A 12,034-nucleotide genomic window follows, 5' to 3' on the forward strand; every position below is an offset into this window, starting at 1 on the left:
ATTCAGATTTTGGAGCACTTAACACTCATAACTAAATTCACCTCCTCGCCGGCTGAAGAACTTCAGCTTGGGTTCCATCTTGGATGAGGACTGCGATGAGGTGAGGTGCCGAGCGTGCTGCCTGATCAGCCACCCAACAGAACCAGGTATAGGCGAAGCAAGGCCTTTATCCAGTTTGGAGTGTCTTGGGCCTTTTGGCCGTAGTAACATTGGTTCATCAGGATTGGGATCCGGCGACCGTAATATTCTTATTAAATCATTTCTGCTTTCACAACCCAAACACAATACAGAACCTTCAACATGATCAGTTCGTTTGTCAGGCCAGGCGAGTCTTCTGGGACTGCCACTGGTAACATACAACCCAATGCGACCTACCACATGGTCGGGTTATCGGCGACTAAACCAACACCCCTCACTGGTTCTGCTCGTGGGGAGGGTGACTAACACCCCAAAAACAACACCTGACAAAGGGCGGCTGAGCTCCCATCGGGAGCAAACAGCCATCCAGTACAGAGATGAGTTGTCTTCTAAAAAACACCCAATGGGGGTTGGAAAATTCATTTTTCCACTTGGCCTTCTTACCCCCTCCTGCACAGTGGTCCTGTGAAGAGGTTTCTTCATTTCAGGACTAGGTGAAGGTTTTGCCAGTTTTTCCTTGTCTTCTTTTTCTCAGTAGTCCCACACATTTTGTAGTTCTCAGCCTTGTTTCGGGTGAATTTCAAATATATATATATATATATATATATATATATATATATATATATATATATATATATATATATATATATATATATATATATATATATATATATATATATATATACATACACACACATACACACTGTATGTACAATCTTTGTGGTATCCAAAAACCATTATTCATACATTCTTCTTTTAATACTAAAACATTATTATATAGCATGAAATGGGAATAAATGCTGACATAAAATTTGAAATGCTCTACCCTCTTTCATTACTTCATATGGTTCATAATGATGTTGATTTCAAGTTTTTTTTTTAACCACTTGGTAATTGGTGTCTTAAAAGAAACAAACAAAAAAATGACCGATTCAACAGTCAATCATTAGATTTCCTTTGCGGTTCAGAGTAATATCCACACTTTTTTGTTCTTCCTTCTAAACCCAAAGCATGTCCATGATACAAACCCCCCAAATGCATCAAGTATTACGTCTGGTAAGATGCTTGTGCTCTTGCAAACTCATGCCTCTTTCCCATTTCTCTTTCATGAGAAAAGCAAGCAATTACTTTAAAGCACAATTTGGAATGTAAACAAACGTCAAAATGAAGCCATTATTGGTGTAAGGGGGAGGGGCAGAAGATGAGAAATAGGCTTGTGCATTTAACTGACAATCTCAATATTTAATATATTTATTGCTCTTTGATACATTTTAGTAATATACAGTTCATGTTTTTAAATTTTATACTCATGGATTAAAAATTTTGTTCCATTATATTACATAACAGATATAATGAAACAAAATTTCAGAAACTATATGCTACTCTAATTGGAATTATCTGCTACTTATGGGCAGGTCAGCCCAGGTAGCACTGTTGATTGATGACCTGAGCAACCCAAACTCATCAAGATGGTTCTGGCTCTGGCATGTGGGAAGCAGTTCAAAAACAAGGATTGCACCGATAGTGAAGGAGTGGTAGTTTGAATGTGGGATCAATGGGGGGGGGGAGGAGGAGAGGAGTCGAGGTGGTGGAGATGATGTTGAGAAGGTTGGAAGTGTTGTGTGTGCAGGGGACCAGATGAAAAGGAGACAGGGCGAGGAGGTTGGTAGGAGGAAACAAACTGTTGCACATGGGTGGGGATTAAAGGAGTACTGGCGTGGTAATAATAGTGTCGGAAAAGATTAGCAAGCAGGTGGTCAGAGTGAAAAGATGAGAGGGATGGATAGTTACGGAATGGTTGGTGATACAGAGACAAATAGTGTGAGTTATGTCAGTATATGGGCAACAAACGGGAAGGACTTGGGTGGAGAAGCAGGAATTTAGGGATGCACTGGAGAGGATGATGGGAATGGTTGAGATAGATGTGAGGCTGTGATTTGTGAGGGACTTTAACATACATGTATTACGGAGCTGAGTGAAGAGGAATGTTTTGGTAAATTTGGTTGGGAAACGAGGCATAGAGAGGGCCGAGAGCTGGTGGAGCTGGGAGCGAGGAATGGGATGGCCAGAGCTGGTTTATTCTTTCAAAAGTGGGAAAGCCACAAGATTATCTATAGGAGTGGACAACATAGAACAGAACTGGATTTGGTGGTGGTAAAGAAGTGACATTTGTGTACGGTTAAGGATTGCAAGACAGTGACAGGAGAGTACGTTACCACCCAGCACAAGTCTGTGGTGTTTGTGGTGTGGATGAAGAAAAGGAGGGAGGTTAATAGCAGGGCTCAGAAGATAATAAAGGTGGGAGAAGTGAATGGGAAATGTCATGGGGTACGAGGAGAGGTTGAGGACTCGGTATGAGCATCTTAGCGAAGGAGCGGAAGGTTTGGAGGAGGAGTGGAAGAAGTACAGAGAGGCATCTAAGGGAATTGCAGAAGTTTTGTGTGGAAGGACGTCAATAAGGGTGCATTTTTGAGATATAGAAACCAGTTATTGTGGACGGAGAAGATAGCGAAGGCAGTTGATGAAAAGGAGGTGGTTTGGAAGAAGATAGAGAATATCAAGGATTAGGGGGCAGTCGGATGCATGGTTGCTGCACCTGCATGTGCAGAAGAAGAAAGCAACAAGGAGAGCTGTCGATAAGGCGAGGAAAGATATGGATAAGGGTGGTGGGAGGAAGATGATCTATAAATTGGCTCATGACAGGGATGAGGATGGTAAAGGCATGGGGGGGGGGAGAGTGGGCAGTGATTAAGGATGGTGCCGGGAGTCTATTGACAGAGAGGGGGGCAATGTTGAAGGTGTGGGAAGGATAATTCGAAGAGCTGTTGAACCAGGAAGGAAGCAACAGCGAGCTGGAGCTACCGTGTTATGTAGAAGGGAAAGGAGTTGATGGAGATCACAGAGGAGGAAGTGCAGACAACATTGAAGAGGATGAAGAAGGGAAGAGTTGCAGGTGTTGAGGTGTGTACAGAGATGATAATTGCAGTGGGAGAAGTCAGAGTCAGATGGACGAAGAGGCTGTTGAATGTATGAATGAGAGAGGCTTCAATTCCGGAGGAGTGAAGGACAGGGTTAATTGTATCAATATAGAAGGGGAAGGGAGATGTTCAAGATCCGAGGAAGTACAGAAGCATTATGCTCCTCAATCGTGTCATGAAGGTACTGGAGAGGAAGGATAAGGATGAGGGTTGAGATGGAAATCGGAGAGGGCAGCAGGGGTTTCAAAAGGGTACGGGCACGACGGACGGGATGTTCATGCTGAGAAAGCTGATGAAGAAGAGGTTGGAGGTGTAAGGTGAGATGGCATTGAGATTTGTGGACCTGGAGAATGCCTATGACACTGTCCCGAGAGAGATGGTGATGGCGACACTGAGTTGGTTGGGAGTGCCAGAATCAGAAGTTAGATTGGTGGAAGGGATGTACAAGGGAACGTCGGGAAAAGTTTTGGTTGGTCCAAGGATGTCGGAGGAGTTCAGCGCGAACATAGGTTTGAGGCAGGAAAGCTCTTTTAGCCCACTTATGTGTATCATGGTGATGGAGCTGGTAAGCAGGAAGGTGAGTTTGAGGGGTAGTATGGGGAGGATGCTGTATGCGGACGATCTGGCTGTTGTGGTGGAGAGTGGGCGGGAGATGCAGAAAGTATTGGGAGAGTAGGAGGCATTTGGGAAGCATGTGCTGAAGATTAGTATGGAGAAAACTGAGGTGATGTGGGTCAGGCAACAGAGAAAATAAATGAATATTAGTCTATAAGGAAAGGAGATGAGACAGGAAAATAGGTTTGAGTGTCTGGGAGGAATGGTGACCAGGAATGGTAAGTCCGAGGTAGAAGTGCGGAGGAGGATCCAGGTGGGTGCATGGAGGAGGGTGGAGAGAGTAATGGCAGACAGAAAGCTATCAAAGAAATTGAAAGGGAAGGTTCTGATGTCGTGTGCAATGCTGGCCTACCTTCACAATCTTGAGATGGTGGTACTGCGAACAACAGAGGCTGCAGGTTTGCAAGAACAACTTAGTCAAGTGGATTGCAGGAGTGAAGAGGGTGATAGAAGGAGGATGGATTAACTGAGGGACAAGGTTGGTGTGCAAATGAGCTTGGCGAGGAGATTGGTGAAATGCTAGCTGAGATAGGCTGGTCACTTGGTTCGGATGGAGAAGAGAGAATGGCAGAGAGAGCGCAGAGTTTGAGGGAGCAAGGGAGAAGGAAAAAGAGGTAGACCATGGTTGAGATGGGAGGATTGTGTGAGGAGGAATATCAGTAAGGTAGGGGTGGTAGGAGAGTGGAGAAATTTGGCTGAGGACAGATGGAGGTGGAGGAGTATTGTGGTCAAGACAGGGCAGAAGCTTGGTGCCATCGGACCTCACCCCTTATAAAGGGAATAGGAGAAGAAGATGACAGTCTCTCATATTAAAGTAAAACAAAAGCAGAAAAACAGAGGGATCTTATCATGAATGTCACCAGTCAGACATAACTTGATGGAACGAGATAACTAGACAACTTATAAGAAGCAAACCTGATACTTGGCCAAAACATTAAAATTTCCAAGGATCCTCTAAACTCAAAAGCAACAAAAAAGCAACAAATGAAAGAAAAAGGACATTTAAAAATTTACTTTATGGATAATGGAAGCGTGCATACATGTGGATAAACAGACCTGTGTGCAAAGCCTCTGGGACGAGTGCACGAGTACACCCTGTTCACAATTGGTTCTCTCACGCTGTACTGCATGATCACTTCTTCAGGATCAAAAATGAGTGATGCACAAAATTTATCTGTGACTGAATGAAGGAAAGAATTTCATATCTATTAATAATCATTATTCTTTTTCCGGGTGGACAGCAAGGGATGAACAAAAAGTATTATTTCCTCAAAATATGTCAGTGCATTCAATGAACGTAGATTAATCCAGTCATACATTTTTCGTATTGTGAAAATTCAAGCGAGACAACCAGAATAGCAATAAAAACAAAGTAAAAACATACTTTTTTCAACCAAACGTGCAGTTTGTGTCTGATCCACATCTAATGCTTCAGCTGTAAAACACATAAATATAATAAAATACATTAATAACGTTTTCAAACTTTATTGCTGAAAGAGGAACCTTGAAAGTGCTTTTGAGTCAAAACAAAATATTACCTTACCCAGCTTTAAAATATCTTGCACAGTTTCCTTGGTTACTTTGTTAACATTGTATGACCTAAAAGGGGCAAGATAGAAATATTCAACCACTCATTAAAGTACAATGCTACATTAAAAGAACTGACAGGAGTAACATTTCACTCAACAAGCATTCAATGAATTTATTCTTCTTTTTTTTAATGCAAGACTATTCCCTTGTATTTGGGTACCATATTTTCCGGTGTATAAATTGCGGCCCGGTATTAACAGCACCCCTCTTTTTCACCCTCAAAGTAAATGAATATATTGATCATTTTATTTTCTGATCGAGATCTAAAATAGGTTTGTACATTAATTTTGTATGGAACAAAGTGACGGAGGTATCAACATGCTTCCTCCCATGTCCGCTTACTTTTGTGCAACAGTCTTATTCTCACTTTCAAGAAATTGAAGAGAGAGGAGAGGATACCAAGAAGTTTTTATTTTTCTTTCTTATTTTTTGATATTATAAAGAGTATTTTTTTGGTTTCTAGAAAGAAGAAGAAAAGGGATTCATACCGGTGTCATACATATTTATTGTGGATTTGTGGCACTGAAAAGGACTGTTTGGGTTTGATGAAGCTTTTCACCTAAACCTGACAAAATCCTTGTCAATACTTTCCTCATCGAAGATGGCACATAACTCCTTGTTTAAACCAGGGTAGAGCAAGTCCTCATCGCTGTCCACGTCGCTGTCATCATTTGCAGTCTCCTCCTCCCAAATGTCATCGTCCTCTGTGCCGTCCATGTTGTCGATGCATGACAGTGAATCGGTCCTTTTCGTGACCAGTAGTATTGATCGTCACATTGCGCTCCCACCTTCATTGTGATGGTGGTCCTCGCGAAGCACAAATATTTTGTTAGTTATGAATTAAATCAATCTTTGTCATTAAATGTGGCTAATGGTACATTCTACCCCTCCCTCCTCAATCCTGGCATTTGGTTCAATTCACTCTGAGGATTTCCACATGCGAAATGATGTGATTATCATTTTTAAAAAAATAATAAAATGCTTAACATTTTATCTATTTTGTTATTTTGGTTTAAATTAAACCCATCTATGTTATTCAATTGTATTAATAGTTGTTTCAGTTGATTTTGGTGATAATTTGGACGTGTATCGCTTTTGGACTGGTTCTGTCCACTGTCCATTCCCCCCCCCCCCCACCCCCAACAATCCTGGCCTGGTTTGGTTGAGTCCACATTTACGCTTGATTTACTTTCCTGATAAAACGATTAACGATATATATATATATATATATATATATATATATATATATATATATATATATATATATATATATATATATATATATATATATATATTTAAATTTTGGGTTGTTTGCACTAGCCCAGAGACAAAGTAACTTCCTCGTGTTGGAATCACCATCACAGCTTCATCAGTTATCGAGGTAGGTTGTGCTACACTTTTACATTGTTTTGAGAAGGGAAGAAGCAGAAGAAGCAGAAGAACTGCAAATTGCCGTTTTAGCGATCACCCGATGTGGTACTTTAGCAATGTATTCTGACATTTTTTAAGTCATGGTAGTTTTGAAAATGCTCAAGAGTAAAAGGTATGGCGTTTAAATGCTTACGACTTCACTCTGTAGTCATTTATTAGCCTATCATAGTGTGCACATTTGAATGGGCGGCCATTTTTTTCCCTGCATCATCCCTCAATATGGAGTACCACCGTACTCTATGATAACCACACTTAGTAGAGCACATACCTCCACCAGGCTGCCCATTTTACATTTTGTATCCCACTGATAGGCAGGATCTGCATCTGTACCTAAACCAAAATATAATCAGCTCGTTCTTGTCACCTTCCCAACTCATCCACCAAGTTTAACCGAAATCCATCAGTAACTATTTGAGATATCATGCTGTACGCCATTTTTGGCCCTGTCAATCTCAATGGTGAAGAATCACTAAAAAAAATATTGTAGTGTCCGGACCGAGATCCTCACCTCAATCGAATAAATTTGTCCATGTCACACACCCAACCTCTCCACCAAGTTTAATTAAAATCCATCGATAACTATGACATAGTTCTGAAGAGGTATGAGAACCAGGGGTGGATCCAGACTGTCTTCTGGAAGACTTTTCTCTTCTTCAGGTCACATTTCCATATTTCCCAGTGTTTCAGGCCACATTTCCCAGTGCAAAGTCAGACAACATGATTTTAATTTATTAATTATTACTGTCAATGGTAAAATTTCAGAGCAATTACTGGCCAAAACAATGTTGTAAAATAGTGCCAAAAAACAATGAGAATGCATGAGAGCTCCTAAGACCCTTGGGCTTTTGAGGCCGTAAGGCGGGCGCTGAACCCCACCTGTTATGGCCCCGCTCGTGCTAAAGCGCTCACCCGTCCCACCCAGCCACAGCTCAGAGGTTGTACAGTCTGTAATTTATCAACATAAACGTCATAATAATAACAATGAACTTACAGGTAAAATGCTCATAATCTTACTTTTCATGCAGCATATAGCAAATTTTCAAACAACTTGTATTCCAGCCACATATTTGCAAATGAAATATTTACCATGCTGTAGATCCTGACCCAGTGCAGATATTTATTCCTGAACTCTTCTGTTTTTCCCATGGTCCATCATCGATTGAAATCTCATAATAAGAAGCTCTGATGAACACAGCACCAGAAGCCAAATTACCTTTGCCTCATAGCAATACCAGTCAGTTCACTGAAGAAAAAGCAAAATAAAAAGGGACAAAAAAAAGAACAACAAAAAAAAGGTCATTTAACATACAAATCCAGAAAAAAAACATTCTACAACGCTTAAGGCTCAGAGTTAGTCAAGCACACATGCACAAATAAATGTTACATGCCTAGAATTGATCTCTCTGGAACCATGATGTCATTCCACGCAGGCTCATGTGCCTGACATACAGGACATGCCTTGTAAAAGCTGACCTGTCTGAGATGGATGAAACAGATCGACTGTTGCAAGGCCATTTAAAATGCCCAATGGAAAGCTGGCCATTATTGGGGAGAAGAGCCAGAACTCCAAACTGGATAGAAATACAGCAGCTAGAGTCTTGGATTGCCAAAGTAATGACAGCTTCAACCATAAAAAGACAGTGGACCTCCCACAGGTCTATGAGCCATTATTCCACAGATAGTCTCAGGAGAAAACAACAAGTTAATTGCCAGAGGACAAAGTGGAACAACTCTAACTGCTATGTCATTTCTCTATCTTGTTGTTCAACAAACATATCTGACCTGGTCTATACTCTGCTATTTAAGAGTCAGTCCTCTCTAACTACATGCAATCGTCTCATTACCTTCTCCCATGTGTGTTGTGCAATGAACAACCATGAAATTGATTCAGAGTAAGGCTTCAACATCACAAAATCCCATTACAAATTACGAGTTTGCAATTGTACCTCTCAATAACATGGCTGTGAATATGGAGCTAAATAAAATCTATCTAAAATTGCTTTATGGCAAAGTGTTTATTTCACTTAAAACGATTGACGTACAATTAAAGAGAAAAATAGTTTTCAAAAGAATTTTTCAGTTCAATTTCCCTTCTGATCACACCAAAATGTCATCCACTTTTCTCTATTCCATCTCATCAAAATTTTTTATTCTACAAGCTCCTAATATTTATATTCCCCAAATTCTAAAGTATAATGTCTGTCTGTCTCTGACTTTCTTATTTTCTTTGTTCTTTATGCACGGCCACATCTTTTAAGTTACAAACTCCAAACTCGGGGTACAAATACAGCTTTGTGTGTGTGGGGGGGGGCGGTAAAATCAGCTTTGTGGTTGCGGCCCCACGTTGGGGGTGGGGGGGGGCATAAATTCTCATTGCAAATGTGTACCCTGTAGCGCCATCTGGTGGTAGTGATGGCAGAGGGTATGACAATTTCCAAATTTCCTTCGGCCACAAAGTGTTCCTTATTCATGTTTCTCTTCATGCACAATTACAAATAAATATGGAAAATCTAATAAAAACGAAATTACAAATAAAAACTAAAAACATGGTCAGTCCGTCCATGAAGCCATGCGACTATATGTCTATTAATTACATACTATTGGAAAGTACTTTTCAACCTTTGAGACTGCTGAGACCCCTTCGACCATTGAATACCCTTTAAGACCCTTAAGAACCTAAAGACCCCGAGGACCCAAAAGACCCAAAAGATGCCAAGGACCCAAAAGACACCGAGGACCCTGAAGACCCAAAAGAACCTGAGGACTCAAAAGACGCACAAGACCCCTTTTAACACTTTAGAGACCTTTAGATCTTTTATACCTTTTGAACCTGACAACTTTTAGACCTTTAGACCACTTAAGTCCCTTTAGACCCCTCAAATATTAACACCATTCAAACCCCTTACACCCTTTAGATAGATGAGACAGCTTCGAGCCTTAGGCCCTTAACCATTTAAAACTTGATGCCACTTGGACCTTTTTGAAAGTATCTTCTTCCATATATCTATATCATTATCTATCTCTCTCATATTATCGGGGGGGGGGGGGGAAACATAGGGACCATGGCCTCACGTGGTAGTGTGGAGGGGGCGGGGGGTAAATTATTGATGTAAATTTGCATCATGGAGTGTCACCTGGTGGTGGTGGCAGAGGGTATTACAATTTCCGTTTTTTACCTGGGCAATGCCGAGGTTAAAGCACTTGGCGCACGGGTAAATTTGTCCTCCTTCCCTTCTCCTCCCTTTACTTTCTGATGAAGTATGGAGGGGCCTGTCAAAGCCTGTCTTCGTGTGCGAGACATTTCTTTGCAAGAAGGGACATCAGGACCAATGGTGAGCAAAGGGGTGGGGGAGTGGAACGTGAGGACAGGGATGAGGAGTGGTGGGGTTGAGTGGTTAAGGCACTCTATGCGCAGGTAAATTTGGATTCCTTTCCTTCTCGTCCAAAATTTTTGGCAATCATGACGACTATTTTTTTCCGTCAACGAAGCGACGGGTAGGCTCTGCTAGTTGACGATAAATTAATTTACAATTGATTACCAAAATGAAAAATTTGTACCTGGAAGAGAGAGACTCGCCAATAAAGACTTCATTCAAAGCAGAAAATGGGATCTGTTGGAAGTGCACTGGAACAGGTTGTTCTGCAAAAGTAGATTATAAAGATCGAAAGCAGATTTGTGCAACCTCATGTTAAATGTGAAATGGTCATAACCAATCAGAATCAAATCATAACATAATCAAAGCAAAAATAACACCAATATGAAAGCTTTCGTGCACATGTGAAATAAGCATCAGTTTCTATCTTTCTTGAGATTCTTTTTATCTCTGCATACAAGATGTGGCAGGCATGCGCACACGTGCACGCACACACCGAGAACATAATATTAACATTTAAAGGACATCATAAATTACACTAATTATAGAACACCCTATATATTATCTTAATTGCAAACCTCAAAATAGTTGTTTACAGAAAATAAGAACTTCATTAACCTGTAAGGAATTGATGGATTTCCCCACTGCCTGGATCATCAGCTGGGCTCTCTTCTTCATAGAAGTTTTAACCCTTTCAGCCCAGAATCTCTCCAAACAGAGTCTACAACTGCAGCTGTCTCCAGACAGTCATTCATGTCCACTTTGCTTAAGGCGCTGTCACACCTTGACGATTTAGCCAGCAATGGCAACGTATAAAAATTTATGTAAAACGTTGGCGTACGCTGAAATTTTGATGGTTTTTTTTTTAAGTTTTTGGCGTATTCATAACGAGTTGGTCGTATGCATAACATATTAGTAACGTACACAGAAAGTTTCGTTGTCTTATAGATAACTTATACCAACGAATGATTAGCATGTTGTCGGCGTTCACAACCTATGCCCAACGATAGTTTAACTTAGGCATAGCGCGCTGCACGTATCGCCGACGAACTCGTGGCGTAGCCTGTTAAAAACCTGCCGCACGCCGATTTAAATCATAACCGCCTGAGAATTGGAAGTATCAACCACGCAGTCACACCTTGACGATTTAGCCAGCGTATGCCGACCTATGAAAAATGTATCTAAAATGCTGGCACAAGTCGAATACGTTATGGGTAAGTTGTGTATACGTTAAGGGTAAGTTGTGTATACGTTAAGAGCACGCTGAAAAACGATGAAGTACGCTGTCATACGTCATAGTACGTCTAGTACGTTGTGAAATTTCAAGCATGCTGAAAATTTTACGACGTACTCGCCGTATGGCTCACACGTTCCGCTACACTGGGAATAAGTTGTAGGCACGATATGCGATCGTTGACACGTCGACACAAGTTCCTTGTAAGTTACTCATAAGTTTCGGGTACGCTAAACATTACCTCGACGTGTTTCGACTTATTTTCTCCATCAAGGCACATTTTCTTTTTTTCTCCTTGGCTCCATGAAGGCACGTGACGAAATATCTGAAGTTGTTGTTGTTGTTTTTTATTTTTATTTTTTTAGTCGATCACGAATTTTAAAATATATTCGGACATTTGCTTTTAAGTTTCGACGTCGACGTGACAATATCCTCAAACAGAAAATATTCACAGAGGAGGAACGAAGAATAAGACACGAGCAAACTGAAGAGGCAATCGGACATGACGTAACATCGGAAGTTATTGTTGTTGTTTTTAAACGCTGCCAATACGCCATTATACAGTAGCTGTAAATTAGAAACACGTTCAATAAGTTCTGTGGTCGTCCGGAAGACGTCAATCAAATACGTCTACATATGTCAATATGTGTTGGAGATACGTTACACATAGGTTC

At 40.9% G+C, this 12,034-nt stretch overlaps 1 protein-coding gene and 1 long non-coding RNA gene across 2 annotated transcripts in view; one reads left to right on the top strand and one right to left on the bottom strand.

Moving 5' to 3' along the window:
• LOC147032887 (uncharacterized) overlaps positions 1-12,034 on the top strand; it is a 103,144-nt gene that overhangs the window by 89,728 nt on the left and 1,382 nt on the right. The window lies entirely within an intron of this gene.
• Positions 1-12,034, bottom strand: part of NADK2 (NAD kinase 2, mitochondrial) — a 96,427-nt gene that overhangs the window by 39,648 nt on the left and 44,745 nt on the right. The window contains 5 exon segments of the mRNA XM_085870860.1: positions 4,788-4,911; positions 5,116-5,166; positions 5,275-5,330; positions 7,839-7,934; positions 10,311-10,392. Of these exon segments, the coding sequence (XP_085726986.1) occupies positions 4,788-4,911; positions 5,116-5,166; positions 5,275-5,330; positions 7,839-7,934; positions 10,311-10,392 (409 nt within the window).

This window comes from Eptatretus burgeri, chromosome 2 (assembly GCF_056783735.1).
Source record: "Eptatretus burgeri isolate ZD-2024b chromosome 2, Ebu_testis_v1, whole genome shotgun sequence".
Lineage (NCBI taxonomy): Eukaryota > Metazoa > Chordata > Myxini > Myxiniformes > Myxinidae > Eptatretus > Eptatretus burgeri.